The sequence below is a fragment of the Perognathus longimembris genome, chromosome 13, assembly GCF_023159225.1.
Source record: "Perognathus longimembris pacificus isolate PPM17 chromosome 13, ASM2315922v1, whole genome shotgun sequence".
Taxonomy (NCBI): Eukaryota; Metazoa; Chordata; class Mammalia; order Rodentia; family Heteromyidae; genus Perognathus; species Perognathus longimembris.
Genome location: NC_063173.1, coordinates 53,789,182 through 53,806,858, shown reverse-complemented (window position 1 = coordinate 53,806,858; position 17,677 = coordinate 53,789,182). Strand labels below are relative to the sequence as shown.

Below are 17,677 nucleotides of genomic sequence, written 5' to 3'. Positions count from 1 at the left end.
AAACAATGGCTCAGCCACCTTTGTAGAACACAACACAGACGACATTTTTGTACCTCACTTTTGTGCAGAAAGAGCCACAATCTCAGAGAGACCAAGAGCATGTGTTTTCTCTCATATATGGAAGTTAGGTCAATATTGTAAACATAGATGAAAACATACACAGGGTCTTATGCATAATATACAAACAAACTGACTGAAGTATGGTATACATAAATGGGAGATTGTGATAATATAACTCCTTTGAACAATGAACTTACAGTTTAACAGAATGAATACCGGGAAACTAAAACATGTTGTTAGGGTAGGGAAGAGGTTGGGGGGGGGCGTGGTAGACAAATAGAGAGAGGAAAGGTAGGCAAAGACAGTCATGATATTCAATGTACATATGTATAAATGGAACTAGGTAACTTGAGGTGATGGGTAGGGTTGGAAGAGATCAGAAAGAATGATAGAGGGATGACACTGATCAAGATTCATTGCACTCCTAATCTGATATGTTGCACTGACACTCTTTTGTACAACTACTTAAAGATTTAAAAAAAAATAAAATGAAACAAGAGAGAAAAACTGGGCGAGAACAAGGGAAGAGGTATCCAAAAAGATATGTACTCATTATCTGATTCATGTAACTGTAACACCTCTGTATATCACCTTTATAATAGCAATAAAAAAACATGTTCTATAAAGAGCCAAAAATCACACACAAAAGGAAGGATTGGAACCCTCCAAATTCTTTCACATGTCAATTGATAAGTAATAGTCCTGAAAAGCAAAGGAAATTGGAAGAGGCATTTTGTTTGGGGCAATTTTATACCTAAAGTCATATTAGTTTACAAATCACTTTTTCCAGCCCATATTTCCCAAAAATTCACTGTATTTTTTTGTGATCTAAGCTACATAATAAGTGGGGGGAGGGGGGAATACTATGCTTGATCTTAGCCAAAAGGCCGGGAAGCCATGGGGGGGGAAAAATACAAAGAACAGAATCAACTGTTTAAAATAAAACCACTGTGTTTTCTATTCAGAGAAGGACTTATTTGGCTTAAGGATCTGAGGAGATTCTCAGCAAATATCTGACAACTCACATGTCATAGGCATTTGGGAGGGGGTAATAGGATGGGTGGCGGGGAGAGATGAAGTCCCAAGTAAGAAAGAACTTCCTTTGCCACGGTGGAACTGAGTCTGGCAAAGAGATAAACATTTAATAGATACAGGCAGCTACAAAGGAAAGCAAAGAATATGACAGAAGTTACTAACAGGAATATGCCCAGACTGGAAGTGCAGAGAGAAGATCCCTGAGAACACAGCACTTCCACATTCCACAGAAGGATGAGGCTGAAAGTAGCACCCTGTGAAGCAAGCATTCAAGACAAGAAGCTACACCAATAAAATCCCTGTGGCTGGAAAGAAGTTGGCTCATCAGAGGAACTTTCCATTGAGAGGTCTTACAGATCATGATGCTTAGTCCAGACTTTTCAGATGAGGCTTAGTAGAAGCCTTCATGTCTTAACCAAGAATAAACATTTAAATATATATGTATATGTATATATGTATATATATATATATATATATTATTGGTTGATTGATTTTTGTTTGGTCATGGGCCTTGAATTCAGGGCCTCGGTGCTGTCCTTGAGTTCTTAGGTTCAAGGCTAGTACTCTACCACTTTGAGCCGCAGCTCCACTTCCAGTCTTCTGGTGGTTAATTGGAAATGAGAGTCTCATGGACTTTCTTGCCCAGGCTGGCTTCAAACTGCAATTGTGAAATCTCAGCCTCCTGAGTAGCAAGGATTACAGGTATGAGCCACCTTACAACTTTAAGGCAGTTGAAAGGCAGAGTATTTCAAATTGTGTTCCCTTGAGAATTCTTTTCCTTTCGATGTGGTCTCTGTTATTAATCAAGTTGGAGAAACGCTGCTGTAAGAGTGGGGTGAAGACTATATTTCTTTGTAATAAGCCAAGTCAGGACACAGACAGATAGTTCCTTAGCAAAAACGTTGAAGCTTCTAAAGGTAGGGAAGAAAATAAGTGTCTTGGCAGTGTTGAAATCCTTCAAGGCCTGATGATGACCATTGTTGTGGACCCATGTTTGAATTTTTACTGGTAGGGACAATGTAACACCGAGTAACTTAGACTTTGTTTATTTTGTTATGTTTAAAAGATTTCTATTTCTTTCCAAAGGCTCTAGATCGGGCCTAATTGTCAATTTGAATTAATTTGACTTCAACACATCTTTTATTTTTGTCAGTACTGAAAATTAAACTCTTGGCAGGTTAAAAAAAAAGTGAGGTGAAGAATGCCTAAAGATAGGTACGAGTAAATGCTAAGGCACAGATTTGGAAATTATTTCTGGTTCAGAACCAACCATAAATAGTGATGGAATGAAGCTCTGGGGATGACAAGATGCCCAGCTGAAGCAAGCTGGCAAGAACCAAACACTTTTGTTTCATTCAGGCCTTACACAAATTTTATTAAGTGTCTACTCACAGTAGAGAGCAAAGCCTACTTGACTGACTCCATGGATTCAAATTTTAATCTCATCTGCAAATACTATCACAGGCACATCCAGAAATGGTAGTTCAATGCCATGTGAAACCGTAGCTTCTACTGTTGATGATCCTCTTGTATCCCCTTCCTGTGGTTGTACCTGTACTATCACTGTATCTTATCTGAGTACATTGGAAACTGTATATACTGGTATTAGAACTAGGAAAGGGAAAGGGAATACCAAAATCAAGAGACACAGAGTAAAAAGACCAACGACTACAAAAGCAATACTTGCAAAACTGTTTGGTGTAATGAACTGAACAACTCATGGGGGGAAAGGGAGAGGAGAAAGGGGGAGGGGGGAATGAGGGAGGAGGTAACAAACAGTACAAGAAATGTATCCAGTGCCTAACATATGAAACTGTAACCTCTCTGTACATCAGTTTGACAATAAAAAAAAAAAAAAGAGAGAAATGGTAGTTCATCCAGGTGCCCGAAGGCCGGTCAAGTTGGTACCATGTACCTATGTCTGAGATCCACTGCAAATGATGGGTCATACATGACAACAAAGTTCTCAGCCAGGCTGACATCTTCTCCAATAGAATGTAAGAGAAGGAACACTGCAAGGCAAGGCTTCTCACAAGTAGCATGTAACAACTGTCCAGCAGGGCAGAAATCTGTATTTGATGTAAATCTCTATGGCTTTCCTTCTGAGCTAAAAAAAAAAAAAAAAAAGCCCCTGGAAATTATCTATCTCAGGAGAAACATCTTAGGGTAAAAACCTACCATGCCAGAGTCTGGAAGAGCCAGCCTTCCTAATCCTGCCTAAACTAACTTCATCCTTAACAATTTCTACTTTCCTTTGTCCATTCCCTTCCCCCACCCCGCATCAAATCTAATTACTCAGGAGATAAAATGAATGGGAACCAAAGTAGAAGTGTTCAGATGGAAACATTTCTGAAAATAGTCATTCGCCTCATTCATACTCATTGGGCTGAACACAAGTAACACAATGTGAATCCCCAAGGTCCAGGGCAGGAAACAATGAGAAATGATTTCCTCATTTCTCTCTAACCATACCTCTCAAACTTTCTTCCTGATTTATCACATTACTTGGACAAACGCACTTGACCACACCTCCGACATTGCTCAACATTTGGTTGAGTGACAAAGGCTCGGACAACCTGACCGAGTTCTTATTACCCACTACCTACACATTACAGAGCCCTCCACATTACGGAGCTAGCCGGGCCTCAGTATTCCAGGACGCCATTGGAGAGATGAGACCAACACACCAATTGCCCCTCATGGGCCTTCTGTTGTTTTCTCTTATTCCAAGCCAGCTATGCAAGATCTGTGGTGAGTACAGTTTTGAGCTAAAATTAGACTAGTGGGCTATCGTGTCCTGAAGGTAATAGGAAGGGGACTGTGGGGTTCACTGAAACCCAGTGTCAGTTTTCTATGCATCTGGACTCTTCGTCACAGATTCTCTGTTCACTTGTCTGATGGTTCTTCCTATGCTCTGATCCTCTCTTCCATAGCATTCCTACTCAGTAACTATCTATTTAAAAGTTCATTTCCAGTGATAGACAATTCCTGGCTCCAGAAAGTTACTTTTTGATTATGAGATGCAATCTATAGTTCTATAGTTTAACCCACTTAGATTAACCTCTAAAGAAATAGACAATGATTGAGGATAATGGTAAAAAAGAAAAAAGAAAGAAATAGACAATGATAAACAAGAATAGTTGTTCAAACAATGGAGACTGCTCTCTTGTCATTGCTGAATTGAGATAGGCGAACTCATCCTCAAGAACCTAAAGCGAGCTGGGCACCGCTGCTTACACCTGTAATCCTAGCTTGGCTGAGATGTGAGGCTCGCCGTTTGAAGCCAGCCAGGGCAAGAAAGTCCATGAGACTCTTTATCTCCAATAAACTACTCAGAAAAAGCCAGAAGTGGAGCTGTGGTTCAAGTGGTGTAGCCCTAGCCTTGTGCACAAAGAGGCTCAGGGACAGTGACTAGGCCCTGAGGTCAAGCCTTGAGACCCGCAAAAAAAAAACAAAAAGAAAAACAAAAAACCCTAAAGTGAGAGAAAGGGGGCGGGGCATGGGGGAAGAAACTAGCTTGTATATGGTTTAACTTATTAGTATATGAATGACTCAGTCTTCCTGAATTTCCTTATCTTCATCCTTGAGTGGAAGATAATGAGATGAGAGTGTTAATGCACTTATCTCCTAAAGTCTACTCTAGCTGTCAGATAACATGATTCCTCTTATGTGATTCTCTACCTTAGACTTGGCCTTTAACCCTGTCCAAAAATGACTTCAATGACAGAGCTTCATTATTTCTTCTTCTTCTTCTTTTTCTTTTTGCCAGTTCTAGGGACTAAACTCTGGGCCTGGGCACTGTCCATGAGCTTCTAGCACTCTACCACTTGTGCCATAGCACCACTTCTTGCTTTTTCTGGGTATGTAATACTGAGGAATCGAACCAGGACTTCATGCATGCTAGGCAAGCACTCTATCACTACCCCACCTTCCCAGCCCAAGAGAGCTTCATTTTTCTAGTACTCTGTTGGTTACATGAGAAGATCAATCCCACAGAAGAAAGACTTGCATTCAAACAGGTTGAAAGTGCAAAATCTGCCAAGTCAATTTTTCCTTCCTGGAGTGTCATTTCCCCTGTTGGATCCTAAGAATTAAAGATCTCTATAGAGGCTTTGAAGTTCAGCTCCTTAAACAGAAACCTGATTTGTTTTTAGTAGCCAAGGAAACTGCTGTGACTAGGTGACGAGGAACTAAAGGTTTGTTCCAATGCCAGAAAAATCTGCTTTAAAGAAGTACTTGCACAAAATCTCAGACAGGTGGCTCACAATTGTTCTTTTGTGTCTGAAAAGAGCCTACAGTCATGCCATTCAGATCTTTGCATCTGTTTCCTTCATAATGAAGAAAAGTGGACACAGGAAATCACATTTCCCAGATCCTATAGGTATAGTGAGAGAAACCCCAGCAGCATGAGAGGCAAGAATGTACACAGAACTTTACATTCTATGAAGTGACTTTTGATTCCACATCCAGAAGGTATTATTATTCAGTTTTAGTCAGGCCCAGAAAGACAAAGGACAGATGTTTTCTGTCATGTGTGAAAGTTCAACCAAACTTATAAACATATATGTAAACATATGTCGGGTCATATGCACATGTACAGAAACATATTAACTGAGAATTCAAATGGTATAACTCTTTTGAACAATGAACTTACAGTCTAACAAACTGAATACTAGAAAGCTGGTACTTGAGGTATAAGGGTAGGAGTTTAAGGGGAGAGGGGTAAATGAATGATAGAGGAAGAGGGCAGAATGCAGTCATAATATCATACACACACACACACACACACACATATACTAGGACATTAGGAAAATTCACGGGATGGTTAGGGTTGAGAAGAATGGGGGAGAATGACAGATCAAGAGGCCTTGTACTCATAAACTGGCACGTGGAATGGTAACTCCTTTGTACATTACAATTAAATTTTAAAAAAGAAAGTTACAGAACTTGTCTACAGTTGTACATTAAGGAGCAAGTAACCCACCCAAAGCTGGCTGAATCTGAGGAGGGTCATGGTATTCTCATCACCCTACTAATACACAAGCTAATCTGAAGATTGGTAAGATTCTTGGCTATGTCTCAAAATTATACACAATTTAAATGGAAATGTTATCTTGAATTTTAAGTGATAACTAACTCTCTGCATTCTCTTCCAGCACTTTGGGGCTCTGGATTGATTCTCTTTTACTTCCACAAATAAAGTAAAATGATACTTTTCTCCGTACTTGTCCTAGGTTTGGGGGTGTTGTAGGCTGAAATTTGAGGTGTCCCACTTATGCAGTATACGACTGCCTAATGACCTTGACCACCTGCTCAGTGTGAGGGTTGATTGCCCGTGTAACATAGAGCTTTTGCTTTCATTCTGTCAGCATTAACCCAATAGAATTAGAAAAAGACAGAGAAGAACTGAATGGACAAAGTAGAAAGGGCCATAGATTGGGAGGCAGAGGACATGTATCTTCATTTTAGAGATGGAAGTTTGCTTTAGGACATTCTCTATAGGGAATGGTACCAGAGACCCCAGGCAGGACTAAGATTGTTCTAATCCACAAGTGCAAGCTTGCATTTGGCTGTTAAAACACAGGAACACTTCCAGCTAGAAGTTGAGCTTAGCTGGAAGGAGTCGTGTTAAAGGAGTGATGTCTGAATGAGTGGAGACCAGGAGAAACTCCAAATCCAATTCTCTATTATACCACTAACAGAGCCATTATTCAACCCACTGGGTCTTGAACTAGGTCTGTGCCATAACTGTTATTATTTTCATAAAACTCTTGTTTCTAGTCTTAATATTTTCAGTTTGTGTTTCTCACACATTAGTACTGTTGGCTAAGCTGGCTGAATTCACAATGACAGGAGGATATAGGCCACAACTAAGAAGAACCATGAGATGACAGAAATTGGAACTAGGTTTAAGTCCAGGGCTGGCCTTACGCCACTCATGTCACTTCTGATCCTCGGTTTTTAATTAAAATAAGGAAGACATGAAGCCACTCACATCTCTCTCTTAATCTTATTGTAATATGTCTTTTCCTCCTCTGTCACAGAGGTAAATGAGCGAGTCCACTTCCATCTGGACCCACTTTTGGACACAATGATCCAGCCAAAGTACACCAGTGTGACTCAGACTGCCAGTGTCCTGCTTTCCCTCAGACTTGTTGGGATCCAGAACCAAAACCAAACCATACTTAAAGAGTTCTCTCAACAAGTCAGAAACACTGTGGAAAGGAGAGGTGAGTACCTACAGCCTCTGGAAGCATAAGAAAAGATGTATCTAACTACAAAGATGACCTCTAACAAACCCTAAAAGTACCTTCCTGTTGTCGCTATCCTAGCGGTACAAAACTGGAGATGACAGGGTGTCTTGAAATCTCAAGACCTCTGTCTTGTGTCTTTAGACACTTAAAACCATTTTCCTTTCAACAGGCAGCAGGGAAGTGCAAAAGAAGATATAGATTCTTAATCAAAGGTTAAGTATCATATGCTGGCTGAGTTTTAGAAGCATGGAGGGCCATGAATCACAACTAAGACATCTTACTATGCAGCTTGGTGCAGGTGACTCAAGCCTGTAATACTAGCTAATTGGGAGGTAGAGACTGGGAAGATGACAGTTGAAAGCCTTCCCGAGCAAAAAGTTTGTGAGACCTCCCACACATCTCAACCAAAAGAAGCTGAGTACAGTGGTTCAAACCTGTCGACACAGCTATGTCTGAGGCATAAATGGGATCAAAATCCAAACAAGCCCAGGGATAAATGCAAGATCCCAATTCAAGAAACAACTAAAAGCCAAATTGACTAGATCAAGTTGAAGAGCACCTATCTAGAAAGCATAGATCCTTGAGTTCAAATCCCAATACAAAGGGAGGGAGGGAGGGAGGGAGGGAGGGAGGGAGGGAGGGAGGGAGGGAGGGAGGGAGGGAAGACCACACTACAGTATGGAGAACAGGAAAAAAATAAACAATATAAGTCACAAGGAAGACAGGAGTACAAAAAATTCATAAGTGTGTATCTTACAAAACTTTTCAGGATTGGATTTGAGCTCAGGACAGCTTGCTATGGTCATCCTGGCTTTGGGAGCGTGTCATACCCATGATGAAAGCTTCATATTTAATCAACACCTACTTAGCCATCTGGAAAATAAATTCAAAGCAGAGTTGGAGAATATGGGTAAGAATCAAGTGCTCAGACTCTAGACTACCTTGTCTTCTCCTTCCCTGAGTGAGAACTGTATGGTTTCACCCTACTCTACTCCTCTTTCTCCCATTTATTCCATTGTATCTTTGTAGAGCATTTTCCCTTTCCCTTTCCCTTCTTTTTCATAACAACACACACACACACACACACACACACACACACACACACACACACACACACGAGACACAGTATTTTTTTTTTTTTTTTGCCAGTCATGGGGCTTGGACTCAGGGGCTGAGCACTGTCCCTGGCTTCTTTTTTTTGTTCAAGGCTAGCATTCTGCTGCTCCTTGACCCACAGCGCCACTTCTGGCCATTTTCTGTATATGTGGTGCTGGGGAATTGAACCCAGGGCTTCATGTATGGTGGCAAGCACTCTTGCCACTAGGCCATATCACCAGCCTGAGACACAGTATTTTTTTAGTCCTTCCTTAGTTTGGATTTTAGACAAATAATGATTTCACAGGAACAGTTCAACAATAGGGGACACTGATATAAATATAAAGGCTAAAGATGGCCCAGGTCCTTTATCACTTGGAAAAATAAATTGTTGGCTCTGTTGGCTGTTGATGCAGTGCATTGTTTTTTATTGTATTAATTTACTTTATTTTTACTATGGAGGTGATATACAAAGGGATTACAACGACATGAATCAGGTAATGAGTACATTTCTTTTCGCCCAGTGTCTTCTGTTCCCTCGCTCTCTCCCAACCCCTCCCTCCCATCTCCACCCACAAGTTCACTTTCATCAGTGTCCAGTGAGGTCCACAGCTGCACTTTTTTGCTCTTTTTTCCCTCCAGTTTTGTGCCCTCCTTGCAGCCCTTCCAAAGATGTACATGTGAATACATCATACATAAGATAAAGAAGACAGAATCATCATGGTTTCTACCACCATCGTGCTTATTTCAACTCCTACCTGGCATTTATCCTATTATTTATTCAGTCCCTGAAATCCCATCCCATTTGAAGATACTTGTAACCTAACATTCTTCCTGTAGGTTCTATCTTAATGTTGAATGTTCAAGAAGCTTAGGGGGTGGGGCTGGGGATATGGCCTAGTGGCAAGAGTGCTTGCCTCGTATACTTGAAGCCCTGGGTTCGATTCCCCAGCACCACATATACAGAAAATGGCCAGAAGTGGCACTGTGACTCAAGTGCCAGAGTGTTAGCCTTGAGCAAAAAGAAGCCAGGGACAGTGCTCAGGCCCTGAGTCCAATGCCCAGGACTGGCAAAAAAAAAAAAGAAGAAGAAGCTTAGGGGTAGCCTTGTTATTATAACTGCCAGAATATCTAGATAGGACTGCGATCTCATTTGAGCTGGATCTCCTCTGTTATAAAATGAAAGGAGCTGAATGGACCCCTTGTGACCCCTAAGAGCCTTTAGATTTCTCAAGCTTGCTGATCTTATGGGTGACCTCTTCTTTCTATTATTTATGTCTCTTAAAATGTAAAGTCAAAATAAGGTACATGGATGATTGAAAAATGCATTATCTTTGCAGCACTTCTAGGACTAAAGTGTGAATTTTCTTCTCTTTGTCAGAAGAACACAATGGCAATCCACTGACCAACTATTACCAGCTCAGCCTGGATATCTTAACCTTGTGTCTGTTCAATAGAACATATTCAACTGCCACAGTTGCTAAACTCTTCGCTCCTGAAAATAAAAACTATTATCTTGGTGGCCAGTTCTCAGTAGGTGAGTCATCAAACCTTATTCCCTGGATATATTTAGGACATGGGCATCAGTAGTCCATGCCTTTTGAGTTTTTAAAATTACTTGAACTTAGCCAAGTACCTGTGGCTCACACCTGTAACCCTAGCTACATAGGAGGATGAAATCTGAGGATCGCAGTTCAAAGCCACCCTGGCCAGGAAAAGTCCATGTGACTCTCATCTCCAATTAACCAACAGGAAACCAAAAGAGGTTCTGAGGCTCAAAGTGGTAGTGCTCTAGCCTTGAGCAAAAGAGCTCAGGGACAGCACCCTGAGTTCAAGCCCCATGACTGACTCCAAAAATAAAAATTACTTGAACTTTTTTCTACCTTCTTCACTCCAAAGCCTTCAGAAGAGAATTTATTTGGGGAGAATAATGGATAATAAAGTGTCAATTAATCCTCTTTGTAGATGTGTGGCACAATAGAAAAAAGGCCTGGGTCCTACCCCAGCTCTTGACATGAATTTGTCCACTGATAAAATAAGGGTTGAGTATGATGCTAAAAGAAGTTACATCTAGACAAGCAGAATTAATGCTCAGCCACTATGAGTCCAGACACACAAGTTCATCTTTCTTCAAGACGTTTACACTAAATCACTATTTGGTATTTCTATCTAGTAGGGAGCATATGAGATTTCTTTTTCATATTCCTCTTCCTGTAAAAAAAAAAAAAAGAAAGAAAGGAAGGAAGGAAGGAAGGAAGGAAGGAAGGAAGGAAGGAAGGGCCATATTAAAGGGCAAAAGAGAGTCAAACTGTCAAGAAAAAAATAAAAGTCTTTATTCTCCCTCTTCCCATCTCTTGCCTTGTCCACTCCCTTAAGAAGGTTTATTGAGGAATAATTCTGTTAGGTATCATTTTTTAAAGGACTTCACAAAGTGTTTCTCTGTAGAGGAACATACCTTTACAGATATTTTGCTTGATTTATTGTCTCAAATGGGTTTTCTCAATTCCTTTACCAATATGGCTGAAAGAATGAAATAAAAGATGGAAAAGTTGAGAACCATAACGATCTACACATGGAAGGCTGTTTGTAAGTCTATATTCTTATAGCCATATGCTGAAATATTAAATATGGGACACATGGCAACTCCACACAAGGAACTGAATTGTATTTAAGGAGCAAAAGTCCAAGTATGGCTGTTAGGCCTTGACACTTTTTTTCCCCATCATCAATGACCATAGCTAACATTCACATTGTTCTAAATTGGTCCTTTTTTTTAGCCCTGAAAACTCTGCACCCCAGGAAACCATTTGGTCCATGACAAAATGGGATGTCTAGTCACTCTGTCACCATTTTGCTTCCTGGCAGATACTGGGGCCATGGCTGTGCTGGCTTTGACGTGTGTGAGCAGGAGTCTAAAGGAGCAGCCCAAAGCACAGGAAGAGAATCTACAGCGCATCGACAATCATATCCGCTCACTGGTAAAAAAGATTCTGTCTGAGAAAAAAGAAAATGGTCTCATTGGAAACACGTTTAGTACAGGAGCAGCTATGCAGGTAAGTCGGAGCAAAACAAGAGGAGGAAATGGAAGCTGTGGAGCAAAGCAATGACTTGATTTTTTTCTTCTTGGTCTCCTATGATCTTATTTCCTATGATATCATATGCTAATTTGGATTTTGCTTGTGTGATTTCTCCTCTCCTGCCTGAAATATAGTTTTCTTACCTCCAATCTATTTTTTTCTGACAGGATTCAGGGCCTTCTACTTGCGATGCAAGCACTCCACGGCTTAAGCCATTCCCTCAACTGTTACTTTTTTGCTCTTGGTGGTGGTGGTCATGGAGCTTGAACTCAGGGCTCTGGGTCATACATTTCACCCTGGAGACTCAAACATCTACCATGTTGGCCCAGCTTCCTTCCACAGCCTGTTCTCTTCTGCCCCAACTTCCTCCTGCAGCCCGAATGTTCTTCCTGGATAAACAAGAAGACTCTGTAGATTCCTTTAAAATGCAAATATTCCCATAGTGTACAAGCTCTATCTTCACCCCTACCTTAGGCTTTTGCTCATGCTGTTCCTTCTCTGAGTACACAGCTCCCCACAAAAATTCCATCCTACCATCAAGGCTGCCCCAAGTACCACTTTCTCCAACAAGGCCTTTCCTTAGCCTCACTATAAATGTAAATGTTTCTCTTAGGGCATTCATCCCAAGGCTCATTTCACTATAGTGTGTGTGTGTTAACCAGATTTATTTAGCACTTCTTATATAACAGGTATTTTTCCAGTGTTGGGAATACATGAATTGGCAGAAAAGGTCAGTTTTCATGAGAGCCATTGTAGCTTGTGCTATTCAGCAGATCTCTCACCTCCCCACTCAAACTACTTTATAAGCTTCTTGATGGCAAGAAAGATAACTTTATTATTTAACATGCCTCCTGCATAACCAATGGCCAATAAATACTCGTGTGATTAGCTAGATGGAGCTTGTCCCCTTATTTAAACCATCTCTCATTCTCTTTCCCTCTTTTTCTCTCCCATTAGGCCCTCTTTGTCTCATCAAAATATTACAGTGAAAGTGAATGGAACTGCCAAGAAACTCGGAATACAATACTGAATGAAATTTCCCAGGGAGCATTCAATATTCCAGCTGCTGCAGCCCAGATCTTGCCTGCCCTGCTAGGAAAGACTTACTTGGATGTGACCAAAGACTCCCCTTGTATGTACGGTTTGGCATAAGCACTAAAGGAGACATTGGCTTATTTTTCAGCATCAGACACAAAGCATGTGAGATAGAGGTATGCTTTGGAACAGCGACTAGATAAGCTTCTAAAGAAAGCCAAACAGCTCCCAGAGAAAATTATTTCTCATTACATCATCAAGTGTTGCTACCAACTGAGGACTTGTTCTTAGGATAATAGGCACTAAGTCTTGGTTCAAACATCGATCATCCAGGTAGGTTTGAGCAAATGATGTCTATCTCTAAAGGAATGTCTTCACTACTGTTGGATACAGAAAAATCTAAGCGAGATTCCTATTTGTGGGAATCACGTTCCTGATCTTCCATTACGTTATTTATGCTTAGTGAACCCTCTGGAAAATTGGAAAGTACGACATCTGTGTAGATGGAATAGAAAGTATTCTAACACAAATGCAGCTGGGATTGCTTATTCAAATAAATGATTTCGTAATAAGGTAGAAAAGATCTATTTCCTTCTATGTTGGGTTATTCCTGGTTCTGCCCCTTATAGATCATAGATCAGGGACCTTGAGCAAAACTGTCCATGTGTGTGCGCGCACGCGTGTGCAAGTGTGTGTGTGCGCGCGTGTGTGTGTACTACCACAGCATACTCAGTGCCTTTTTACTCAAGGCTGGCACTCTCCCACTTGAGGCACACTTTCACTTTTGGCTTTTTGCTGGCTAACTAGAGGTAAGAGTCTCACAGACTTTCCTGCCTGGCCTGGCTTTAAACTACGATCCCCAGAGCTCAGCCTTCTGAGTAACTAAAGTTACAAACACAAGCCATCAACAACCAGCAGTGCCTATCCTTTAAATTTTGGGTTTCTAAGAAGTAAAAACAGAAATGATAACATGTCCTATCATTAGTTTTTTTTATATATATATATAAAGTATCAAATGAGATCATCCAGTAAAGTTCTTAGCACCATGTCTGGCCCTTAGTTTGTTCTCAGTAAATGCTAAGAAATAAAAAAGGGGGGAATGGCAAGCCATTTGTGGATCCTGTGCCAAAGCAAAACAACAAGAAAAATAAATGAGAGCCCAATGTGAGATACAGCACTGGACTGAACAATGGTTTAAACAGCTGGGAGTCAAGCCAAACACCAGCCTCCCAGGCCAGTCAGCCTCTGGCTACAGCTACGAGAGGGATCTGTCCCTTGATGAATGATACTTGTTCCTTCTTCCACATCCATCCCTGATAAAGGAAAGTAGACCTTGGATAGAAAATGAATACCTATGCAAACTCTGATACCATTTTTAAAAAATTATTATTCGATTTCTCCCTCTTTCTCTGTCCCTGCCAGGTAACTCTCCCATCTCCATCCCAGTGCCTCCGCCTGTGACCACCTCTTCGCCTTCACTAATCTCAGTGCATTACTCTGTGAAGATCGATCAAACCTATTCCATCAATGTCAGAGTGCCAAGTGGCTCAGTCTTTCTAGATGTGATGAAGGAAGCTCAGAAGGAGAATAGGACTTTATTTCGGTATCACTGAATATAACCTAATGTAAAAGTATTTACTGTAAAGCTGGTTTCTTTCTTTGTCCTGTTACCAAGTGATGTTTGGGTTTTGATTTATTTTTGGTGGTACTGGGGATTGAACTCACACCTTGTACTCACTAGGCTGCCCCTCTACATTGGACCCACGCATCCAGATCCTTTTTCACCATGGGTAGGGTCTCGCTTTATGCCTGGGCTGGCCCAGGACTGTGATCCTCCTTCTTGTACTTTGTACACCACTAGGGACGACAACCACTCACCACTGTTCCCAACCATTCAGTGAGATGGAATCTATTTCCCCATCTCAGGTGGCCTCAAATTGTGATCCCCCACTATCAGCCTCCCAAGTAGTTAGAATTACAGGTGTGAGCCACAATGCTCAGCTTTAGAGTTTAAAAAACATCTATAAAGGATTTTCTTTGAAAATTCTAAGTTCCTACAAGACAAGAAGTAAGCAACTTACTTCCTGTCCCTCACAGATTCACAGTGGAGCAGAGCGAATGGGGCCCCTACATCACATCGGTTCAGGGCCTAAATGCCAACAATAACGACAGAACCTACTGGGAACTTCTGAGTGGGGGCAAACCACTCAGTCAAGGTAAGGAGGAAATGTATCAAAAAGATTCACAGGTGTCCATGTGTAAGGGTGTGAGCTTTAAGGAGGAATGGCTTTTAATTAGGTTGGGAGATATATTCTATTTATTATTCAATGATTCCGTGATTGGTCATTTGATTTTCTTTCTTCTTCTTTGTAGGAGTTGGTAGCTATGTGGTCCATAACGGAGACAATTTAGAGGTCCTCTGGAGCAAATACTAGTCTCAGACCTGCCTTGGGACATACCTTTTGTAGTGAGATTCCACACAGAAAATGGTTTTGTGTCTTCCTTTTCATTTATCCCAATTCAGTAGGAGACTTAATAACCTTCTCTCCTCCCTCCCTCCCTCCCTCCCTCCCTCCCTCCCTCCCTCCCTCCCTCCCTCCCTCCCTCTCTCTCTCTCTCTCTCTCTCTCTCTCTCTCTCTCTCTCTGTCTCTCTCTGCTCAATAAAGTGATCAACAACTGTGCACAAACAAAGCAGGCCCCGAGTTCTTTTGGTAGGGGGAAAGCTGATACCAAGTCTTCTCCCTCTCACTTGTTTCCCCTCACCCACCCACCCACCTTGTCACAGCTGGCATTCTACCATTTGAGCCCTGTCTCCAGGTCTGACTTCTTGCTGGTTAATTGGAGATATGAGTCCCATGCCCAGTCTGGCTTTGAACTTTGATTCTCAAATCTCTCCAGTTTGCCAAGTAGCTAGGATTATAGGCATGAGCCACTGGTGCCCAGCTCATTTTTAAAAGGGTTATTAGAGGAGATACAGCCTCAGGAAAGAGAGAAGTGAAAGGAGGTTAGGCCCTGTGTCTAATGAGTTGGGTTCACTCACACCCGTATTCCTTTCTGTCGCTGGGTGTTGGCTGGACACCCTCTCTTAGTTCTTCACCACATAGGCTCTCCGTAAGAAGCTCACAACCTCATAGCCAGTTTCACCAGAGCAAGGAGCAAGAAGAGCCACAGAGAGAGACTGTAAGCAATATGGAAGGCAGTCCTTCGTAACGTCAACCCATCACTCTTGCCACATTACATTTCCCACATGTGTGGGCAACTCACACGGGCCCAAGGGGACTATGCAAGGGCATGAAGAGCGGACACAGGGCATGTGAGAAGCCACTGAGCCCACACCAACACAACCCCTATGCTCTCAGCAAGCACCAACCTTCCCTGAGAAATAAAACAAGGCTTTAGAGCCCACATCTTATATTTGCTTGTTAATTCACTCACTCAAGTCACAAGCACTGGGGATAAGGAAGTGAAAATAGTCAACACCTCTGAGAAACACACAACCGGCGAGTGCACACAGTAATGAGGTACAGCAAGTAAGAGGCACCATGGGCAGTGGTGGGAGGGAGGTCACTGTGTAGGGGAGACCTCTCTCAGAGATGAGACTAGAAAGGACTCTCTCAAAGCCTCCCATTGGGCAGAGACACGGAGGAAGTGGGGACTCACAGTGAAGATATACAGAAGGGTATTCTGGGGAGCAGGACATCAATCAAGCAAATAAATAAACCCAGCGAAGCTGTGCACGGTTGTGCTCGCCTGTGATTCCCGTGTTCAGGAGGCTGAGGCAGAAGGATCACCAACTCAAAGCCAGCCTGGGCTACATAGTGAAAGCTTGTCTAAAGAAATAAATAAACAGGCAACACTTAACTAAGGACTGTCAAAATGTCTTAGTTACGAGATGCCTGGCCTGTGGCTAACTGCAACAACTGTGTCATCATCAGGCTTGCAGCAACCATGGGGCCGTATGTGACAACCTAAAGGAAGTGTACATTTAGAGAGCTGGCACTCAATGGGCGGGCATGGAGGAATGCCGGGCTCGGGTCGCCTCCCCTGGCATGGGGGGCCAGGCTCTACTCTAATCTAATCGCTCCCTTTCTCACCCTCTCCCCTGGTCACCCGACCCGCAGGTAAGGCCAGAGTGGAGTGGGGGGCTCAGGAAAGACCTCAGGTGCACACGGCCATACAAGATCGCTTTACCTCCCTCCTTACCCTTGAAGAAAGCCAGGCTTACGCGGATTTCGGAGACGCTTCAAGAGCAAATCTGATTTAATAAGGGAGTGGCTAGCAGTTGATATAATAGGGGGTGACGAGAAAAGGGGGTGATCGGCCAAAAGCTGGCGATAGGCTGGCGAGCTTGTCATAAGACCCCCTCATGAGCTAACGTCACCTGCATAGCACCACCCCAGGGGCAAAAGCCCGCGAGAATGGGGAGCACATGGGCTGGCGAGAAAGTTGGGGGGCTGGTTGCAAAGCCAGTTCTTCTGGTTCCGGACCCAGAGAATTGTGGCCTGCTTCCGCATTCCCCCAGGGCTGGAATGCAGCGCTCTCCATTGCCCTTCCCCCTCAAGGCCAAAGCTGAACCCCAACAGAGGAAGGATCCCTTATCCACAGGGGTAATATCAGAAATGAGTAAAACAACTATAGAAATGAGTATGGCGTCTCCATAGTAAAAGCCAAATGTAGGATTACCATAGGATCCTGCTGAACCACTCTGGGACAGTTTTCTATCGGAATGTAAGTCAGGGTACCACCGAGGCATCTGCATACCAATGTGTATCCCAGTGCTATTCAAAACAGTGGAATCAGCCTACGTGCCCATAAACCAAATGAATAAAGACAATGTGATGCACACACACGTGTGCGCATACACACGCACGAGTGTTATTCAACCATAAAGAGTAATAAAATCATGTCATTTGCTTGCTAGGCAGGGGCAGTGGGAAGGGGAGAAGATGCACTGAACTTGATCAAAGTATGAACATGATCATAAGAATTATGGAAACAACAATTTGTACAAGTAATATATAATAATAAAAATAATCAGGGGCTGGGAATATGGTCTAGTGGTAGAATGCTTGCCTCCCATACATGAAGTCCTGGATTCGATTCCTTAGCACTACATATAT

General features: G+C 42.3%; 1 protein-coding gene across 1 annotated transcript; it reads left to right on the top strand.

The window, feature by feature from the left end:
* The first annotated feature begins 3,720 nt into the window (after nucleotides 1-3,720).
* On the top strand, nucleotides 3,721-15,041 carry Tcn1 (transcobalamin 1). The gene is made up of 9 exons (XM_048360760.1): nucleotides 3,721-3,846; nucleotides 7,140-7,325; nucleotides 8,119-8,259; nucleotides 9,826-9,981; nucleotides 11,310-11,497; nucleotides 12,479-12,653; nucleotides 13,979-14,159; nucleotides 14,654-14,772; nucleotides 14,930-15,041. The coding sequence occupies exons 1-9, from the start codon at nucleotides 3,768-3,770 to the stop codon at nucleotides 14,989-14,991; spliced, it is 1,287 nt and encodes a 428-aa protein (XP_048216717.1). The 5' UTR covers nucleotides 3,721-3,767; the 3' UTR covers nucleotides 14,992-15,041.
* The last annotated feature ends 2,636 nt before the right edge of the window (nucleotides 15,042-17,677 follow it).